General features: G+C 33.5%; 3 protein-coding genes across 3 annotated transcripts; 2 read left to right on the forward strand and 1 right to left on the reverse strand.

The window, feature by feature from the left end:
* Nucleotides 1-2,616: 2,616 nt before the first annotated feature.
* Nucleotides 2,617-6,258, reverse strand: LOC130820676 (ATP-dependent Clp protease proteolytic subunit 5, chloroplastic-like). The gene is made up of 9 exons (XM_057686134.1): nt 5,971-6,258; nt 5,762-5,878; nt 5,559-5,673; nt 5,347-5,439; nt 4,840-4,885; nt 4,664-4,736; nt 3,612-3,646; nt 3,426-3,514; nt 2,617-3,170 (listed from the first exon to the last, which is right to left on the reverse strand). Exons 1-9 carry the CDS (start codon nt 6,105-6,107, stop codon nt 2,958-2,960), a joined length of 918 nt encoding a protein of 305 aa, XP_057542117.1. The 5' UTR covers nt 6,108-6,258; the 3' UTR covers nt 2,617-2,957.
* A 1,086-nt stretch (nt 6,259-7,344) lies between these two features.
* Nucleotides 7,345-10,288, forward strand: LOC130820677 (uncharacterized). The gene is made up of 2 exons (XM_057686135.1): nt 7,345-7,736; nt 9,964-10,288. The coding sequence occupies exons 1-2, from the start codon at nt 7,491-7,493 to the stop codon at nt 10,039-10,041; spliced, it is 324 nt and encodes a 107-aa protein (XP_057542118.1). The 5' UTR covers nt 7,345-7,490; the 3' UTR covers nt 10,042-10,288.
* Nucleotides 10,289-12,223: 1,935 nt separating this feature from the next.
* Nucleotides 12,224-20,650, forward strand: LOC130820678 (valine--tRNA ligase, mitochondrial 1-like). The gene is made up of 10 exons (XM_057686136.1): nt 12,224-12,373; nt 14,342-14,404; nt 16,732-16,795; nt 16,948-17,117; nt 17,198-17,270; nt 17,718-17,783; nt 17,861-17,944; nt 18,914-19,181; nt 19,279-19,358; nt 20,504-20,650. Exons 4-8 carry the CDS (start codon nt 17,080-17,082, stop codon nt 18,959-18,961), a joined length of 309 nt encoding a protein of 102 aa, XP_057542119.1. The 5' UTR covers nt 12,224-12,373; nt 14,342-14,404; nt 16,732-16,795; nt 16,948-17,079; the 3' UTR covers nt 18,962-19,181; nt 19,279-19,358; nt 20,504-20,650.
* The last annotated feature ends 1,621 nt before the right edge of the window (nt 20,651-22,271 follow it).

Genomic DNA, 22,271 nt, shown 5'->3' on the forward strand with positions numbered 1-22,271 from the left:
TAAAATAATTAATATGGATAAAAGAGTGGGCTGGAGTAGTTTGGGTATAACAATCTTTGTTGTCATAGGGCAGTTTAAGAAGATTTTAGTAAGCCCCTTATGGCCGCCGGTAATCTTGGCCTCTGAAAAAGTTGAAAATTTAAAATAGATAAGAATATTTTTTTAAAAAAAGCATACAATAAAGACATATTTGAACTTATTTTCATTTATAAATGTCTAATTTTCAAACCTGAGGGTAGGAGGTTGTTCGCACTTACTAACTGCGAATAAGTGTTGTGATCCAAAGAAAACTAAAGGGGCTCTTCGCAGTTAGTAAGTGCGAACAGACTGTTGACTTTTTGACCAAAAGCCTTGTTCCCACTTACTAACTGAAAACAGAGGAGACCTGGTCAAACAGGGACAACAATCAACAGAAGGTTGATCCTATTTGACCAGGTTTCTTCTGTTCGCAGTTAGTAAGTGAGAACAGATTTTTTGACTTTTTTTTTATCAGATTCTCTTTGTTCGCAGTTACTAATTGCGAACTGAACTGAACCTGAACTCTGGAGGTGGAGGCACTTATAAATGGAAATTAATTCATCCATATCTTATTATGTGCTTTTTTTTGATAAATAATCTTATCTATTTCAAATTCTCTGAAAACGTTTTTAGTGTTATGCTGTGGCCTGCAATGCTGCAACTAGGGCTGCACACGGTCCGGTCTGGTCTGGTTTGACAGAAAAATCAGACCAGAACAGAAATTCCGGTCTGGAAATTTTTCAGACCAGACCAGTCCAGTCAAGAGACCAGACCGGACCAGACCAGACCGTTCTAGAACGGTCTGGTCTGGTCTGGTCTACGGTTTTTTTTTTTTTTTTTTTTTTAATTGAGTGAGAATTTAAGATAAACGATAATCTCTAAACAAAAATACAAAGGATATTCTATTGAAAGATGTCTTGTATACCATGCTTTAAGTATACTCTGATTTCAATTAACAAACTAATCAAAGACATATACTGTGAAGTTGTCTTCACTACTGATAAGTATGTTCTGCAGGGCAATTTGAAGAAGATTCCTTTGCTTCTTGGTAATCATCAAAACGATATCCAGTAAACAAAAGAATAGAAGATATCCAGTAATTCATAAACCACTTCAAAGCAATGCAAACTTTATCAGTTGTGGTCATCAAAAAATTACACTTACCCAATATATAAAGACTCAAGATTCAACCAGATAATCATCAAAATTATAATTAACAATAAAAAATTAGTTACGTCGAAGAAGAAATGGAGGATGAAACAAAAACCCTAAAAATCAAAAACTGATAAAAAAACCCTAAAAATCAAAAAAATCAACCAATATACTTACATTACGAGATTCTACACTTGATTCCGTGGTGAATGGTGAGATTGGAGAATGAAGATTGGAGGAGGAGCATCGAAGCCTCGAACTAGAACCACAGAAGCAGAGGCGTCTTTAAAGGAGGTCGTTTGTCGATGGGTTGAAGCTTGAAGAGTTGAAGGAAGCGCGGCGAGGCGACAGGAAGGAAATGTTTGCCCTAATCAATGGTGTCTCAGACCTGGGCTGCTGGGGCCTGGGCAGGATGCGAGGAAGAAGAGAGGAGAATGGGAGAAGGAAGCAGCTTTGCCTTTTGCGTTTTCTAATTTACGGCAGTAGGAAGGAAATGTTTGCCCTAAATCCTAATCCCTAATATTAGAGTTTATTACGGTTTATTGGTCCGGTTTGGTCTACAAATTTAAAAACCGGGACCGGACCGTAAACCGTTTAAAAGAAAAAAAAAAACGGACCAGACCATTCAGACCGTAGACCAGACCAAATACTTAAATTACGGTTTGGTCCGGTTTGGTTTACGGTTTAGACCAAACCCTGTTCAGCCCTAACTGCAACTCACTTTTCAAAGATCAACCTACTATTTCCCATCGTTTCATATACAAATACTCATTTAAAACGATCTGATTGCAAGAGTTTTTTTTTTGGCTAAATAATTTAATTAAATTAATTAAAATATATATTTTTATACATAAAGTACTTATTTTAATCGTTTAATATTTAACACATGTATTATTAAATTGATACTTTGAATATTAAGACATTCTTAATCTTATTTTGAAGTTAAGTTCTTCGGCTAGTCTTGTATGAGATCGTCTCACCGTAGAACAAACTCATACATACGGACAATTTAATGATTATTTTAAAAAATTAATTAAGTAAATTAAAATGTAACTAAACATTAATAACTTTTTTGTTTTCTTTTTGAGTTAAATATTGGGCCAACCAATATACACTAAAATGGTCTTAATGAAGAATTTATCTTGAACGTAATTAAACACACTATTATGAATACACAGCATGATATTCCTACGCTCTCAATTTGCCTCATGCTATTTTGGCTTGTCCCCCCATTTTGCCTCATTTCAAACTCGACCAACTTCTTTTTTCACATAAATATCATCCATAGAATTCAATTCTATTTTCACTTAAAATCAAAATTAAAAAAAATGTATAAATGTAACATTGTGGCAAATCCTTATAAACAGAGTAATAACTAGTAGTAGTAACAAGTAAATGTGGTTTAGTCCATGATTCAAATATAGTTCAACAAGACAACAACCATCATGCAAAAAAAATCTGGATAAACTTCCATTTTCTGATTGCAACAGAAAAACCTGTTCTTACAAACAAACTTCGTCCAAATTACAAGAAAGACCTAAAATTCAATTTATATCATCATTTCTCATCATATATGAAGGGTAGATGAATATTTTGAAATCTCAAGATTAGATGCATGTCATGCATCTTTCCACAGACCAATACAGTCATTTAGCAGTCATTTCCTCGTCTGTCTTATATATTTTTCGGGTTAGATGATACTAGGGATTGCAGTTCAAAATTCTAATCACAGTTGACTCCAGAGCAGTATGTTTCTAAAACTAACACAAGAACAATCAACTTTCGTATCACGATGCTTGATCAGCCGTTGCGGCAGCAAGTGGTTGCAGCGCTTTCAAAGGATTCATGATGACACCATCAATGAGTCCATATTCTTTAGCTTCTTTAGCACTCATAAAGAAGTCACGATCAGTATCTTGGTTGATTTTTTCTAAGCTTTGACCAGTGTGGTATGCCAGGTACCCGTTGAGATTTGCCTTGTGGTGCAGCATTTCATTTGCCTGGCCAGGAAATTACAGTAGCCGGTTCACATTCTTATATGTTGAGACAGTACTATGTTTCTAACCTTACACTAAATTATATATAGGTCGAGTAAAATATAGGTCCGACAATTGCAAGCATATTGGATGAACTATATGTTTTTCTCATGAAATCCTAAGTAGAGATAAGTGAGTTAAATGATCATACAGATGCCATCTTTTATCTTTTGAGTATCTAAATATTCAGGATGCAATAGCAGAAGGTGAGAGCTATACCTGGATGTCTATGTCGGTTTGACCACCTTGTGCACCACCAAGAGGCTGATGGATCATAATCCTTGAATTAGGCAAGCTGTACCTTTTTCCTTCAAAAAGGCATCACCATGGTAAATCATAATAAGCCTTTGATAGAGATAGAAAAATTTGTAAATAATCACAAATCCAATCATGTGTATAAGCTACCTTTAGTGCCAGCACTTAGAAGAAACGCCCCCATACTGCACAAAAATTTCAACATCATTCAGATTACATTAATGTACATGTTAAAAGGATAACATCCATATTTTCCAATAGCCTTTGCCCTTTAAGCACTAGAACAGTGTAGTGTGGTAGTTTCCTGTCCTCCAACTTATTCAAAGTACAAACAACATGACAACAATTTGCTCTTAACCTCTGATATCTAGAGTTCTAAATTCAATTCTAAACAAGTATTTCCTCTGTCCCATGAAAATTGCCTCATTGGCAATTGGTGGAAAAATTAAGAAAAGTGGGTAAATATTTTATGGGAAAGCGGAAAACGTGTAGATGAGATGAAAATGTAGTTAAATGTGTGGATGAAGATTAAAGGAGTGTGGATCATGACCAAAATTAAAAATGGGGCAAGTTTGATGAAACTAACTAAATGAGAAAGTGGCGCAAATTTCGTGGGACAAAAGAAGTAGTAAGTTCCCAGCCACAATATATCTAAGAGCGATGAATGACAAATTCAAGGAGGGAGCATGTGAGAAGATTGAATGGACATCTACAAAATGAAAATTTGAAGTATTCATTTGGAAGCACGCCAGGTAAGAACTTTCAAAAACCATCACAAAGAATGATTTCGAGAGTCTCACACAGTGTAAAAACAAGGCACCATCACTTCGCATGGTTTGGCTAAATATTAGTTCCAATGGTTGTCCACATTAATTCTTCTTCCCCATTTATTTCGATTATCTACAAGTGTATAGGAAATAAAGGAGGAAAATTATGCAGCGTAAAGCATGGAGACACGGAAAAATGAACAACGACAGATGTTTGATTAATCGACATGAAAGCAGGGTGCTGATGATCGGTGATCCCTCTCAGTAAGAAGTACAAACATCAGTCCGTCAACCAAGCAACTACGTCCTGGTACATAACATGACATTTATGGACAGGAATGAACAGCGGAAAATATTTAATTGTGCCAATTAATTAAAAGTTTTATGAACAAAACAAAAGAAGCGCAACAATGACCAGAAAAGTTCAAAAAACACCTTGCCGCAAGTCCAACACATACAGTGGAGACATCAGGTCGGATGTGCCTCATCGTGTCAAATATTGCCATACCTGACATGAAAAAGATAAGGACCGATTAACTTTGTAAAAATAGGATAATATGAAATTACATCACTTGTTAGCACAACTAACTCAATACAAAAGCAACCATTACCAGCTGTAACAGATCCTCCAGGGGAATTCACGTACATCACAATATCCTGAAATGGTCACCAAAAACATATCAGAAATAGATAATCACAAAATCTCAAAAACAAACATCATATACATGTAATAAGGGTTTAGCAAAGTAGATAAAATCACGTGGACTCGGATCTACATAAAAGATCTCAGGTCGAAGACATTCAAGCAAGCACAAGTTTACAAGTGCACATATCATTTGAAAAAGCAAGTGCACGAAAATCCTAGATGAATATCCTAGACAAACACTCAAATATTACTTACTCGCAAAGGTGTCCTATAATAACCATTATAATTTTCAAATTTCACCTAACTTTCAAGTAAAAATCCTTCAAAGAAGAAAAAATCATCATACAAAACAACTCAGTAAGTAATCAACCATGCTATAAATAATAAGACCATCAACTTGAATCAAATCTAAGCAACATATCAATGTTGTTCAATTTTTGGAAACTTGCAAAGCAATAAACAACAAACAAACCTTCGTTGGATCAACAGCATCCAGGTATAGAAGTTGAGCAACTATTATATTGGCCATATCATCATCAACGGCACCACCGCATCGAATAATTCTCTAAAATTGAACAACAATACACAGTTCATTACTCTTGATTTACTTTTTTTGGCCATTAAAATTAAAAAGTTTCATTTATAAAAAGCCTAAGTTCTTAGCCAAGCAAAAAAAAAACTTACATATTGAAATAACTGAGTAATCACACTTTGGAACCTTTCAGCAACCATAGGAGGAGGTCCTTGTCCTTGAGCATAAGTAGGAAAATATGGAGATGACGGAACCAACAAATCATCTCTAAAACAATTAAACCATACGACTTACTAAAAACAACTGGAATAAAAGTTAACAATAATTGAAAATCATTCGACAAAAAAAACCCTACCTAATGGACCAAATTCCAGAGCGTTCATTTGTTCGAGGAGTTTCCAATCCATCAGAATGCAAAGCCTTCACAGTTGAAATTCGACGATTTTTGTCGGATACATTCGCTTTTAAAAACCTAACAAAATTAAATCAAAATGGAGAGATTCTAAGAATGAACCAAAGAAAAAGTGAAACTCAGAAGTTCAAATCGCCAATTTATGATAATACCTGGTAGAAATAGGCTTTAAAGGAAGCGAGAGAAATAGAGAGTCAGGAGAGCGAGAAGAAAAATGGCGGTCGAAAATGGACGTATTGAGTGTTGGAGTTGTTGAAGATGACTGTAGCGACACAAATGAGTGGGCCATTTTTTGTTGCGGAGCTTTTTTCTTTGGAGATGCAGATATGGAGCAAGACCTTAGAGTTGGCTAAGGTTTTGGGGAAGCCGGTAGAAATTTGACTGTGAGTATGATACTATGACTTGTTTCATGAAGAATTTTTTGGTAAACAAACATTGTTGAAACAGATATTATTAGTGTGAGACGCGTTTTATACCCAATACGTTTAATGCAAATTTAATGTAAAAGTATTATATTGTATCCTTTTCTTTGATTCTCTAACTTACACTATTTACTTTCCACTCCATTAAGTTGTATTTTTTAACTCATAATCTTTAAGTCTATAACTATCGTATATAATTTTAGTATAAACTAAGTATGTATAAGATCTACTCGCTCTTTACATGATTAACTATTCAACTAATACAAATTATTAAAATATGAACTATTTATTTAAAGTCGTTTCACCAAGAGACGATCTCTCACAGTAATAACAATTTGATAAGTCCATTTTGCTATTTGGGCTTGTATTAGAACCTTTCTATAGATGGTCATGGATTGAATTGTAGTGATAATAATTAACTTGATTAGGGGTTGATTCACGTGATCTTAAATAATAAATAATAATTGAATCAAATATTAGTTCAGCTTAATCCAATTTGTTTCTTTATCAACCCGAACTCAAGCTAGTTCAAGTTTGCTATATAGGCTTGTATTAGAATCATTCTATAAGTGGTCATGGACCTAATTGTAGTGATAATAATTAGTTTGGTTGGGGGTTTATTCACGTGATCTTAAATCATAAATAATAATTAAACTAAATATTAATTCATGTTGATCCGAGTTCGTTTCTTTATCAATCGGAACTCAAGCTAGTTCAACCAATTTTTTAAATTACTTTAAGCCACTTAGTTGTACAGCCAATCACACATAAATAATTACCCAACTTTAGGTTTTAGGGCGAGATATTTTTTCACTTATTATTATCAATCAAAAGTTTTAAGTAATAATGTTGTTTTGATGTTCCGCAAGTGCAACCACTAACTAAGAACTAAGCATATTTACAACCTCAATCTATTACATGCTCGCATCTGATCCTCTTCTTCTTAAGCAGAAAAAAGAACTTTTAAATTTCTTTTTGTTTTGTATATCTTCTAATATTATTTTTTTTAAGGAGATAAATTAAAATGAAAATATATATTTACAATAAAAAAGAGAAAGAGTGAATTAAAATTAAATTTGAATTATGAATTTTGTGTTAATTAGCAATTATCCGGTCAGCGACAAGTTTTAATGTTATTTTTTACTTTCAAAAGGAACCATACCAGACTTAACAACAAACAGAATGAGAAAAGCAAAAGGGCGAGTATAAAATAAAAATACCTCATACAGCACAATAGTAAAAAAAAAGAGATGAAAATGGAGGAAGAAAGTAGCGGTATCAGCAAGAACGAAGGATTTAAATTAGGAATTGAAGAACAATGGATTTGGGCTGGAGCAAGCATTGCTCAACTGGGTTGGGGAATCAAATCTTACAGGAAAGGTTTTTCGGGAGATTCTAAGTTCATGCCTTTGAAGGCTTTTTCTGTTGCGTCTCTCTTCGTTGGTGCTGCTGCCACTGCCTCTTTTGGTGTCCTTAGAGCATGTGGCATTCATAAAGTGAGTGTCTTGTTCTCTCATCATTTTTATGTAAAGTTTTTAAGTTTAAATTTCATTAATCGAAGGAATGATTATATCTTGATTAGGGTTTTTTTGGGGTTTGATGGTGAAATTTTGATGTGGGTTTTGGTGATGGTGGAAATGGTGATTGCCCATTTGGGTACATTATGCAATTCCTCCTTTTTGTGGGAAAATTTTTTTTGGTTCCAGTTTTGTGTATTTTAGGAAAAATTGAATCTCGATTAGGGTTTTGTAGTGTCTTATTGTGAGATGTTTGATGTGGGTTTCGATCATGGTGAAAATGATTGTTGCACATTTGGGGATTTAATGTGCCTCCTCATTGGGGGAGGATTTTTTTATTTTTTATTTTTTAGTTCAATATCATGAAATAAAGAAAGAAAGGATTGGATCTTGATTAGGGTTTTGTGGTGTCTGATAGTGAGATGTTTAATGTGGAATTCGATCATGGTGGAAAATGGTTGTTGCCCTATTGGGGATATTCAGTGCCTTCTTTTGTGGTAAGAATGGTTGTTTTGGATCCAATTTCGAGGAAAGATTGAATTTTGTTTAGGTTTTTGTGATATTTGAAATGAAAAGTTGAATTTTGAATTGAAGTATAAATTAGGATGTGGGTTTTGTTTGTTGAAGGGTTTTATATGATTTTCACTGCTTTAAATGCTTGGCTTTTGTAGTTGTGTTACTAGTTTTAGCTCATCTTCCTGAATATTTTACATGTGTGTGAACTTTAATACTCGCATGTGAGTAGACTCTATGTTATAGTTACATCAGACTCTATAAGATCAATATAAGAGGATTGCTGTTCTTTTAGGATGCGAAACGATATTTGAATTAATATTAATAAGAGAAGAAGGCAAATGTTTACCTCCAATGCCTTCCCTTCGGCCTTTCCCCCTCCTTTTTTTATGTTCTAACTATGGAAATTAGATTGCTTATGCTGCTTTTAGATAAGGATTTGCGAGGGAAGGGAAGGGAAGGGAAGGGAAAGGAAAAGAAGGAAGAGATGGGGAAATGAAGGATATTGAATAATGGCGGGAATTCCCCTTGTTTCTTTAGGAGGAAGGGAAGAGGAAAGAAAAGAAATATCATTTTTCCTTCCAAGTATTTTCACTTTTGGTGATACTTTGGTGAAGAAATTCAAGGGTATTGTTTCTCTTTTGGGGAAGGAAAAGATAGTGTTTGGTATTCAACAAAATTCGGGGAGTTAATCCCTTCAAATATCTCCCTTCCAAATCCCCCTCTCTAAAACTAGTATCCAAACACAACATTACTCTCCTTTCCCTCCCTTTTCTTTCATATCCTTCTTACCCAAATAGTGTTAGTCTTAATCTTCAACTCTATTCCAAAGTGTGAAAACTTATGTGTAAGATCATAAATTATATTATCTATCTGTGTCATGCTTTACACTATGTTTGGATGGTGAATTAGGAGAGAAAAGATAAGAAAGGGAGGGGAAGCAAACGAAGGGAAAGGAAGGGGAGGAGAAGAGAAGGAAAAGACTCCATTGTTTGTATAGGAAGGAAGGGGAGGGAAGGGGAAAGAAAGGAATTTCATTTTTCTTCTAAATCTTTCCTTTTATGGAGAGATTTAGATGTTAACAAAATGAAAAGACTTAATCCCTTCAAATCCATTCCCTCTAAATCCTCTCCCTCCCATTTTGCTATCCAAACAAGGGGATTTACATCCCTCTAAATTCTTTCCTTTCTTTTCTCTTCATTTTCCACCATCCAAACAAGGCCTTAGCGTTGCTCAAGCTCTCAATCAGCAACATGTATATCTGGCAAGGGAGGAAGGAAAGTAGATGTTAGTTGATTATGCCTCATCTGTATGTGATCTGTAAAGTTCTCTACTAATTTAATTGTTTTCTCCTTTCGATGTCCTTTGCAATAGTTTCCTTCCGGTGTCAAGAGAATATTACCTATGTACCTCATCTGTTTTCATGACGTCTATTATCAGACGTAACCGCTTAATTAACATATTTCCATGTCTATAACTAACAAGAGATCATCTTCTTAAGAGCTTGTAATGTGATTCCATCATGCCTTCCATGAGGAGCACCCGAGATTGAATCTTTATTGTCATTGCAACACGGATTGGGGTTTATGGGATTCTTTGTAAAGTGAACGAGCGTTCCAATACCAGAAGAGTATAAATATGCACTTCATTGAAGGTTAAGTATCTTATCCTAAAAAGTTGCTCGTTGATTTAGGTGGAAGATTTGATAAAAGCCGGTGCTAATATCCGATCTGGACTGGGTGTTCCTCCTCGAAAAAAGGGTGGTAGCTAAGGCCAACGAATTCCTAACTAGGTCTATTTCAACTCAAGAGCACAAGCTTGACAAATTTCATTTGGGCCCAACTGAAGTGAATTGTCAATACAGGATTGCAGGTGCTTCAGGCTTGTTTAACTTTTTTTAAAGCTCAAATTTTGTCTGAGAATGGTAATTTGTTTGTGATAATATTAACAGTGCCTTGTTATTATTATTATGATGATAAATAATGAGAATCAATGTTTAGAATTTGAGATTCAGTTGATTGTTGGCTTGCTTTTTATGAGTATTAAAGAGTTCTTCCTCTTTTTGATGATTCAGTTAACAAGCCTTCATAAGTTGGCAAATCCAAGACACACTATATGGTGGGTCGAACGTTCATTTGTACATGTGTATAGAATCAACTCAGCTGTCATTTTTCTATGTTATATGTTATTAGTTATTTCAATTCAATGTTAATAGATTTTATCAATGAGAGTTAAAAGAAAAGAATACAATGAGAATTATTAGTTAGACAATAAAAATTCATATTTATGTCTTTGTTTGGCAAGTATAATGGGAATGTATATATTGAAAACATTGAGTATGAGAAAATTGTGATTATTTCCTTGCTATATCATAATTTTTTTTTACTTTCGTTAATGATAAAATAGTTTGTTCTTTATCAAACCTCAAATCTTACACAATTAACTCATAAAAAAAACTATATATTGAAATTCATTTATAATATGGAAAACACAGACATCTAAAAGCATTGTTGTATCTAAATTATTCTATCTACTGATGTTTTTTTTAATAATAATATTTTTTTGGATAATTACATACATTATCTTTTTTTTCTTCATTATTTTTTTTCTTCAGCTCGAAACAACATTACCTTATTTTATTACCACAGTAATACTTCATTACCATTACAGCCTAATACCAGGTTGTTTGATGGTAATAAAAATAGCCCTTTTTGGTAATTTTATTACCATTAATTACCATTGAAGGCATCCAAACAACCAAGTTTTTTATTACTTAATTTTATTACCATTACCGCCCTCTAATACCATGTACCAAACGGACCGTCAATATTCAACAAAAATCAAATTCAAGAAGAGAAAGTCTACCTTAAGTGATGTTAAATTACAAAGTTGTGCATAACACAATTGCATCTACAAATCTCCTCCAATTCATAAGAATGTGCAAGAGAAAAACTCATCAAAACAGAAGAGATAGAAAATAGGGCAGAACTTAAAAATTTGTAACTATTTTTAATTGGTAAGTAACGAGAATATATATTGAAAACCAATAAAAATTATAAAAAATTGTAATTATCCTTACAAAATGATAATTTCTTCACTTTCACTAATGACAAAATTATAAGTTTCTAAAACTACTTTTGTAATAAAAGAGTTACATTAACTTTATAGAAACTAAATAAAAATTTTCTAACGTGTAAGAGGAAAATTCTACTCATTGGTTTCTAGGAAATAATAATCTATCATTAAAAAAAGTATTATCTTTCATCAAATTTATAATACATACTCTGTTCATTTGGGAATTTCTAACCCAACATCCTCCATTGACCATTCCTCTTAGTAACGTTAAATAGAGTTCCATGAACCACCAAAGGGCTAACCCCCATGCAATCAACACTAGTTACCCTTAATCATGCTAATAAATTATTATAATCAAACAAAGATATGAGGATTAGCAACGCCAATTAAGTGATTAAGAGAACTATCCACATGATCATATTATACTACTAACATGCATTTTAAATCAAATACCACAACTAAACATGCTCAAATAATGTATTAAATACCAACTATTTTAAGTATGAAAGAAGATTTTTTAATTAACCAGTTTATTATTTAGCCCAATTTAGGAGTGTATAGAGGTGTTCATTTAGGTGTTTAGGCGGATCTTTGATATAGTTATTTGTGTTGGATTAATTTTTGTCATTGACGACGAGTAAATATCTTAACAATATGATTTGATATTTACAATGTGAGTTATTTCAGGTTAATTTTAAACAGCTTTAAAGAGATCTAATGATAAGACTATATTAATTGAAAAATTATGTATTTATTACGGATCAGTTAGGTGAATTACTTTTTGGTTGGTTATTATCTTTTGGTTTTGTTTTATTAATAGGTTAAGTAAAAAAAAAAATTCCAATTGATAAATGACTTGAACTAAGCCAAAACCACACCTAAACTAGGACTTTAACGGAGCTCATTGTTTTCATTGTGTTTATTTTTGTACTGCTTGATTTTTACGCCGTTCGTGCTTGCTTTAACGGAACTCCGGTATACCGAACCACCGGCCCATTCCCCATCTGCCATTTCCCTCTTTTTATCTGGTAATTAATCTCGCACCCTAATATCTTTAGCTTTGAATTCTAATGCCTAACTTCAGTGAAATGTAATTTGTTTTTTAATGTTCGAATTCGAAATGGTGGACTCAGTGGGTTATTTTTTTTCACATTATTTGCTTGATTTTTTCACTGCCAAATTACGTTTTTTATCACTAAAAACTGATATTTAATATGCTAATCTGGTGTTTAGGTATATGCGACTATATGCTAACGATTTAGAATGAATATGACATTTCAATTCGGAGATAATTCGATTGAATATAGTGAATTTGCTGTAATTTATTGATGGAAATTCGTGGGTTTGGTCATCACTTGTGTCAATGGTACTAAAATTTGCTGCTTATGTGCGATTATATTCGTAATGTGTGGAATTTGAGATTATATTGGACGTTTGGACTGTGTCATTCTGTGAGGTTTTTTTGGATTGAGATTATGTTGGACATTTGAATTATGCGTGACTTTTTGGATTCTGTTTGTGGTTTTGTAAGCAGAAGCTTTTGTAGGGGATGGATTTGATATTACATTGGACATTTGGATTATTAATGCAAAATGGCGTTAGAACTTTGAATACCTTATCATTTTCATTCCCAGCTTATAATACCGCCTCCACCAATGAGAGAGTGCACTAAACTAGACAAATTACTGGGCATAATGAAACACACCATTTTAGTTCTATGTCCATCATCTATTAACTCTTAGTGCCCTTATGTTGATGGATTTATTCTGATTAACCATCATTATACTATCCTTCATGTCATAAATGGACCAAAATAGAAGAATAAAGATAAAGAAACATAGAAAAGTCCATGGGAGGGGATAAAACACAACCGTCGTTCCTCCAACACGTGCAGACACACAAGTGCAATAAATATAATAAAAGACAAGGAGAGAGATAAAAGAATCAAGAAATGAAATAGCAAGAATGATAAAGCAATACTTTACAACATGTTTCTTTGCTTTAAGATTAATGATTCTTCTACACGTTCATAAAATCTGCCTAAGACTCTATTGTTTCATTTAATTTCAAATGCCTTCACAAACATGCTAAAGAGTAAAGGGCCAGTATCGTCTTTCAATAACTTCTAAAATCAATAAATCATTCACCGTCACTTGTACTCTTTTACCAATTCTTAAGATTGTTTTTATGTAAATAACAAAGGGAGGAAATTGAGGGCTGAGTGATCAAACATCTTAATCATATCCTAACTTCAATCATTTGAAAAATTGGGAAACTTGCTTGGTTTAACAATTAGTTTGTATTGAGCGCGTCTGTTGTTTGAGATAGCTTGAGCATTTGTTATTCATAAACGTGTTACTTGAAATTGATCATTGGTTGTTATGATGCAAATGACCTTTAAAGACTTCGTTAGTTCTTACCTTCACTTTATTTGTATAGATTTGAATATCATTTTACATGTTAACTGTAATTATTTACTTCTAGCTATTATTTATTGTATACAAAATATTTATGTATTTATGATTATATGGTTCATCACAAACCGTGAATCCTATAGTCTAATATTATTATTCAATAGATAATGATCAATTATTTTGTAGTTTTAGCCGAGAGCATTTGAGGCAAAAAGATAAGATAGTTGATAATAAACTCGTCTATTTGCTTCACTTTTTGGTAGTTGTCCACCATGGTGAGCCTCTCATCTTTTTCCTTAATTTTTTGTTTGCATTGTTCTCCTTTACCATCTTGTATTGTTGTGTCAATCTGATTTTTAAATGCTCTACTTTTTTCCTTGCATCGAAGTTTAAATTGCATATGAAACATACACATTCTCTCGAAATTTTGCACTTTTAGCTACTCTCAACTTTAAGAACCATTTATTTACACATATCTATTATGTTTTGTATTTTGAGCATTCCCTCTTTTCTTTTTCTTTCTCTTTTCCTCCCTTTTTCCTTGTCGGTCATTTTAGTGTATAAGTATTGGTAAATTGGCAGGGTGATCCTGAGATTCCTTTATCTACTCAAGATCTTGAAAGGAAGAAGAAAAAGGAAGAAAAGGTTAGTGTTATTTACAATTTGGCTATTTATTCAATCTTTTGTGTTTCAATTTTAAGTTACACAAATACACAATAACATTTAGGGGTAAATTTAACCTTCTAAGCCCGTGTAGGCGAGAGGCATTTAGTGGCATTAGAGTAGCAAAATATCGTTCATGAAACGTTGTAGTATGTGTTTGGCATGACTTATCATTTGGTTTATTGGTCGATTTTTGGATTTTGGCTTTTTGGTTGGTCAAACAACCAAAGAGGGTGTTTGGTAAATGACCTTCAAGCCAAGTGAAAGCTGCTTTTTAAGTCACAATAAAAAAAGCTAGTGAGTGTCTTTTTCGTTGACTTATGGGATTTTGACTCACTTCTTTGTAATAAACAACCAACATCCAACAATTAACTTTTAATAAACATCTTCATAACAATTCACTAAACCAAACATCACTTCCACAACAACCATACTCAAACATAGCCGTATTCGTGCAATCACATTACTATAACTGAAAATTGTTTGTTGTCTTTGATTGCTAGTAGATGAACTTTGTACTATATGTAGAAGTGTGCAAGTGTATTGAAATTATATTTCTATGAGCATTCCAAGAGATAAAGAAAGTGGTTTGCTATCTATAATTAGTTCAAACGTACATCAAAATGGTGCAAAGGAGGCAATGTTTTGCTTGTCTCTTTACAATTAATTATTGAAAAGAATGTGACAAATTACAAACTCACTTTTGCAAAAGAGAAAAGCATATAGTATGTAGCTTTGTATATGATTTGTGTCTCTTAAATCAATATATTTTTTGCTATTCTTAAAGTGTTCTTGCCTTATTTTGGATGTTTGAGTTAGTTAAAACCTTATCTAATTTGGGTGTAGGTTCCACGTCTTCACCAAAATGATGGTACAAGCTATTGTTAAAATTCTTTTATAAATATCACTTCAAAAAAAAAAAATCTTTTTTAAATATAATTTCTATCCTTCTTCTTAAGGAATTTCTTAGAAATTGTGCCAATCTTTAATGTTTTTGTTAAAACCAAATGAAGAGAGTTATTCATGGAATATTTTTTAGAAGAGTAAAAGTTGGCGATTAGAAGCCCACTTAAATTCAATTGTAATTGCAATTGGATGCACAAAATAATTTGATGAGTTGGTGTACGAAGTCTTTGTTCATATGTGTATAATAAATTGCCTATGTGGTTTCATTGAGTCAATTCTCGGTGGAGCCAAAGATTGATAGTTTTTTTGGTTTGAGATTTTTATAAATAAAATGGCTCATTGGGTTATTTATGCTTCTTATATATGTGAAATTACTACGGTGTTTGCTATTAAATGTCGAAACAATCTCTTTGATATTACAAGAGTAAGATTATTCGACCTTTTAAACCCCTTTTAGGCTGGTGCCACTTGGCATTGGGTAATGACATTTGTTGCATTGAGCCCCAAGTGGTTAATATCGTGGTCATGTTTGATAAATAATAGAATTATAATTTGAGGAATTAGTCATGTAAAGTAATTAGACGAACTAGTTCTCATAAATGTTTAAAAAAAAAGTGTTTGGTGAACCTTAGATGATTGGTTGAAAAGCTAATGCATTAAATATGATAAGTAACACTCGTTCAAAAAATTTGTTGATGAGGCCTTCGGCATTTTAGAGGTTTTGCGTAATAAACTTGCTACCAAACACTTCAAATAATCTTCTTGTCCTAAATTAGTTGCAAATTGTGATATTGTTTTCGTTTGTTTAAATTCTAGGGTTTAGAGAATGTAAGTTAAGGTTTGCATCGTTCTTATTGCATTATAATGGTTGGTAATTAAATTAGAAGTATGGTTTGTATGCTTTAAAGTAGGATTGGATTGAATGTAGTAGGTTGTGTTTTGAGGTTTGATGTGTTTATCGCATTAGAAAATTTCTTAACTAATTTAGGACAACCCTGTAAGGAACATGTTAGAACTTTTAGAACAGAGGAATAATTGATTTGATCGCTCAATTCTCCAAAATGCAAATAAGTGTTTTTACCTCAAACCTCCTATTTTACTAAATCCCCACTGTATATTATGGTCACTTTCTTAATCAATTTGAGAAGCAAATTCAGGTTTGAACCTTCCTGGTAAAATTTGCCATTATGTTCTTCATATGTTCAGTATTTTACTTTCACTCTTGTTTTATGTTTCTGTTATTGGAGTTTATATATCTGCTGTTAGTTTTGTCCAATCAATCTCCCTCTACCTTTTTACTCCATTTCTATCTGGATTTGTGCCATATGGCAAAGAATTTATCATTGTTGAGATGCTTCATTATGACATGACTCTGATTTGCATTAATACATTTTGCTGATCAGGCAAAAGAAAAAGAACTGAAAAAACAGAAGGCTGCGCTCAAAGCGGAAGCAGCTTAAACTTCAGGTATAAAATTCTATTTTAAATTTGTATTTGTACTATATGCCAAATTTCCTCATAAGAATTATAAGGGACTACATTATACATATATATAACTCTGCATGTTACTAGTAGAATGACCTTGCTACCACTTAAATAATATAATTCAATATTGCTAGACCCAACAACCAACTAGCACCTCTAAGAAGACGGAACGAAAGAATATAAAGAAGGATGCAAAGGAAGAGGATCCAAATAATTATTTAGATCCGAAGACGTTGCTTGGTGAGAAGAAGAAACTTTCTCGTTTGATGGCAAAGCAATATTCACCATCCGCAGTGGAGAAATCGTGAGTAACAATTTGTTGATGCTTTAGAAAAATAAAATTTTCTGTGTGTTGACCTCGATTTTCCTGATTTGTTGGCGCAGATGGTATGGTTGGTGGGGAAAATCTGGCTTTTTTGTGGCAGAGTCTAATAGCTCAAAACTACCTTTTGTCATTGTGAGTGCTTATTGATATTTTTGTTAGTGATCTTATGTTTGTAGTGGTTCATTTGATGCCGGTCATTACACTTTTCATCATAACTTTTGTGGGATTATTTTATCATCTCTCTGATTTAGCTTCTACTTTTTTCATTGAAGGTGGGAATGCCCACCTCCTGTGAATTGTATCTTACTTTGTGTGTCTAAAACTGATTTTTTTTACCGTCCTAGTCCTGGAACTTTTAATTACTTTGACCTCTTCATCCACTTTAAAGTTTCAATTCACGTTTTGAGTCTCTGCGTGGTGAAAGAATCTGATGACCCTTTACTGTATTCCTTCATTCCTTGGATCTCAGTGGTTTTTGTTGGTGTTCACATGCAACTTTCCCCCTAGAACACTTAACACTATTGAAATTTCTTGGTGAGCTTAATTGTGGAGCACCGTTGATCATATTGTACATTGCAGGTTCTTCCACCTCCAAATGTCACTGGGGCACTTCATATTGGTCATGCTCTTACAGCTGCAATTGAGGTTTAGCTTTTTATTTTTTCACTCTCTTCGGATCTCATTCATGATGTGACTTTTGAGGTAATTACTGTGGTATGCAGGACACGATTATACATTGGCGAAGAATGTCAGGATTCAATACATTATGGGTTCCTGGAATGTACCATGCTGGCATAGCAACACAGGTTAAATTTAAATTGCTATATTTGTGTTTGATAGTCTCTTGTTGAGCCACCTGGAAAAATATCTTGATATGTTTGCAAAATACTGTAATTAGAAAGTTCTTTGAATTTTATTTGTGGTTTGCACATAAAATGTCTCCTTTTACTGCAGTTGGCTGAATATCTTATTTAGATTTAAGTGTTGAAATGATTATCATAATCTATGGTTTCAAATTTCTGGAAAACTATTATTGCTGTGTGGTGGAGCCGTAGTGGGGGACTGATCTTTATTTTCTTTAGAAATATACTTAATCATCTTCCGAAATGATTTTGTTTGGAACTCGCAATATTGTGGAAAAACCCTAAATCAATTTTTCTGTTGACCTTATTTTTTGAAAAGTGGTGAATTACGCTCCCGAACCTCTTCTGCGACCTGGACCGTGTCTCGGTTGAACACTGGTCGTATGGGGCAGTGTAACACAAATAGGCTGTACAATGTTTACTAGGAATACATAGCTATAAAACCTAGTCTAAGGTTTTATTTTTAACTGTTATGAACCGGAAAAAGTCTTTTGATTTTATCTTTTTCGTTGGATTATTTTAAGGCAGTATAACTTCTAAATGTATCTTTTTTCTGTTGTGTTTATTTATTCACTTAGTGACCACTTTTCTTTCATTGTAAGTTGAAAAAGATTCTTTGACTCGGATTTGTACAAGTGAAAAGTTTGCTTGAAATGGATAATAGCCTGATTAGCTCGTCACTTTTTTTTTGAATTAAAATTTTCTCTTCTGTTTGGCTATAATGCCTCTGATAATTTTATTTTTTTGTCTATCGTATTGGTTTTTCTTTCCCTCAAAATATATCTTCCATTGCTGTTTTCCTTCTATTTCAAGTTTCCTTCTGATTGTGATCATTTTATGTCTAGTCACTATAGCTTATGCTGCTTATTCATTATTGAGAGGGTGTCAACTGTAGTATATTATGATAAGCAGTTTTCGTGGTTGGTTCTCAGCTCTGTTCATGAAAAAAATCATGCGTGAAAGAAAACAAACTAGACATGATCTTGGCCAGGAAAAATTTGAATCAGAAGTAAGTTTTTTCCCAATTTTTTATGTAAGTAAAGTAACTTCCTCTGTCAAAGGGATCAGATTTAATGCTTTTATCTTTTGCAACAAGGTTTGGAACTGGAGAAATGAGTATGGTGGCAAAATCTTGAAGCAGCAGCGTCACCTTGGTGCATCAATGGATTGGTCCAGAGAGGTGTGGATGTTAGTTGTTTTCTAATTTGACTGATTAGTGGAATTGATATATATTGTCGGCTCTAATTTTATTTATCTGTTTTCTCCCCTGTCTACAGTGTTTTACGATGGATGAGAAACGATCGAATGCAGTAACAGAAGCATTTGTAAGATTGTACAATGAGGGCCTTATTTATAGGTATGTTTGATGATTTATGAGTTACCTGTAAAGCATTCCTGATTATTCATGACTCTTTGTTTTGATTGGTAATTGATTGTTGGCTCTAGCTGAAACTCAGTGAGTAGATGTAATCTATTTGAATTTTGAAGCAAACTAATTGGTTTATTGTAGTCTAGCGTGTGTACCATAGTGTAAAACTGCGATAATGGACGCAATTGTGGTAACATAACGGTGATGCGGTAACGGAATGAAGCGGTTATAGTAACGCCTAAATATCGGTCAAAAACATAAGATATCCTTATATACAACCCAAAAATGTGGCTTCTACACCTTTACGATGCGTGAAATACAAATTAGTTTATTTTGAAAACCTTTACAATGCAGCCGACGTGATGCAATGCGACCTTGTTTTTACTCTATGGTGTGTACACCCTCATTGGGAATGAACAATTTAATAATGTTTTGCTCAATAGCTGGAGATCATATTGTTCGAGGAATGTGTGATTCTCATTGAAGAAAAAATGGATGCTGATTTCCCACGAGTGAGGTTATTTGGAATGACTTGAATTTGTCGGTTGGCTTTGGATTAACTAGTTGTTGGCTTTGGATTAAAACTAGCTTAGAGGCAATTCGAGATGAGTTCTCGAGTGGACATTGTTGGTTATCCTGTAAGGCTGTACCTGTGATCTATGTACTCTTTGTTCTTCTGATTAATGCTGGAAGTGACCCATCTTATTTGTGTTTGTTTCAATAAACTACCACTGGGTATAATGGTAACTAGGTACCTCCATCTTCAAAGAACATTCTAATACTTTCATGTTAATGCTGGTCTCTAGGTATGAATCAGATTGTTAGCAGTCATTGAATGCTTACGATCCTTGGATGATGTACTTAGTTACATTTATCTTTTGAGCTTACGGCTGGTCTTGCTAGATTTTCAACTCATCATTTATGCACTCATGACTTCAAAGCTTTGCTGTATATCTAAGCACAATATTTATCATTTGTTGCATTGTCTTGGGTTTTTGTTTCCTCCCCCTTTCTAATGATAGGAAGAGCTTTAATTGTTTCCCTATTAGCATTTTCTCTATTCATTTTCATACACAGAATCTTTTAGCTTTTGGTTAAATAAATTTTTTACCTTTTAAATGGAATTTTTGCAGATTCTGAATGAGGATGATGGGGCTCCTGCTGGATGTTCAGTAGATGTTGTGAATGCAAATCTCTCTGTTTATCTCAAACTTAAAGGTACAATTAATGCTGAAGTAGAGCGTGAGAAGCTGAGGAAGAAGGTGGAAGAAACAAAGAGGTGTGCCTTTACACTACATTGTTTCGTCTTTTTTAGTTTTGAGCTTGTCCAATAACTTTTTTTGCTCTGACTTAAGGCGTTTGGGACTAAGGCTTTTGAATTCTTGTTGTTTCTGCCCGGTAACTTTGTTCTGATCTTGCTTTTCCACAGTTCCACTGTATTGGTATAATGTGACGATTACCTTAATTACAAAATTTTAAAATAATGGAGAAAACAACATTCCATTACTCCAATGCCATTAAGCCACTTCCACCCACGCGGAATTTAGGGGCTGGATGTATGCAATCTTATTTAGGTTAGTGACAAGAAAGTGGTTGTTTCTGATTGACCCTTGGTAACAAAATCATCTACAACTTCACATAAATAAAAAGTGTACATGATTTAATGAATCTTTTTTTATATATAGTCCATTATAATCTGAAACCAATGAATAAAATTCTTTGGCCTATTGAAATAAGGAACCGATAAAGGAGGAAGCGAAGACGGACAAATGTGCTAGATGTGATTAGGCGTTTCTTAGTGTTTTCATGTTGTATCCCTAACTGTATACTATATATTACTAAACCAAATCCAAAATATCAGCTTTAACTGATTTTAATTGAATATAATGACTTAACTCCTTTCTTATCTCCCTTTCTTTTTGTAACAAAAGACTTCTTTCTTTCTGAATGATTTACTTCAAGATCATCTTTTAACTATGGACAACTTGTAGGCAAAAAGAAACTCTAGAAAAGATGATGGTTGCTTCTGGATACAAAGAGAAAGTTCCTCCTCAAATTCACGAGGAAAACATGGCGAAACTGAGCAAACTTGTGAGCAAGTTCTTGTCACTTGAAGAAGCCAGCCAACACCTTGAGCATGATATTGCTGCTCAAGCAGTCATGGAAAACGACAACTAAGAAATATGGAGCTGACTCGTCCTGCATTATGTCCATCATACCTGAGGTTTTTTCGAGAAGACTTCAACGGATAATTTATGGGAAACTTTCAAAAGTCCAATTTTTTGGTAATAGGCATCCTCCTAAAGCAGCTGATGACTTAGCACCCTTCATTTAGGTAAAACTTGCAAGTTATTTCACAGATTCTTTTTGTTGTAAACTCAATTTTGTTATTTTTTGTTAAAAAAAATTGTCTTAAGCTGCCTGTCAATTTTTTTTTTGTAGCTATCTCTCTGTCAGTTAATAGAACTAGCATTAAAGCTCGTGAATAATAATTATTGATTTACTGTCTCATATTGATTTGTTTTCGTTCATATAATCGAGTTGGAATCAAGACTTTTATATTAGTGCTTGTATTCTTCATTGTTCATATTCATCGGTTAGCCCACTCTCGGGTTGGTTTGTTTTTGATTTGAGTCAAGTTTGAATTGACCCAACTGGTCATGTTGGAGCCCAAACAGAAAAGGAAAAAAAATACATTTGCCCCTAATTTAGCCTTAAAAAGTGGGCTAGATTTGGTAGTAAATATATGGTTGTTGAGTTCCCCAATGGGCAATTGTTCCGCAAAAAGGCATAGCAATTAGCAAGGTTCATGTGAGTAATGAATAAATGTGGTGTAAAGCATGAATAAGAGGCAGACATGTATGTATTGTACTTGTACAAGTCATGAAACATATAGAAACA

This window comes from Amaranthus tricolor, chromosome 8, assembly GCF_026212465.1.
Source record: "Amaranthus tricolor cultivar Red isolate AtriRed21 chromosome 8, ASM2621246v1, whole genome shotgun sequence".
Lineage (NCBI taxonomy): Eukaryota > Viridiplantae > Streptophyta > Magnoliopsida > Caryophyllales > Amaranthaceae > Amaranthus > Amaranthus tricolor.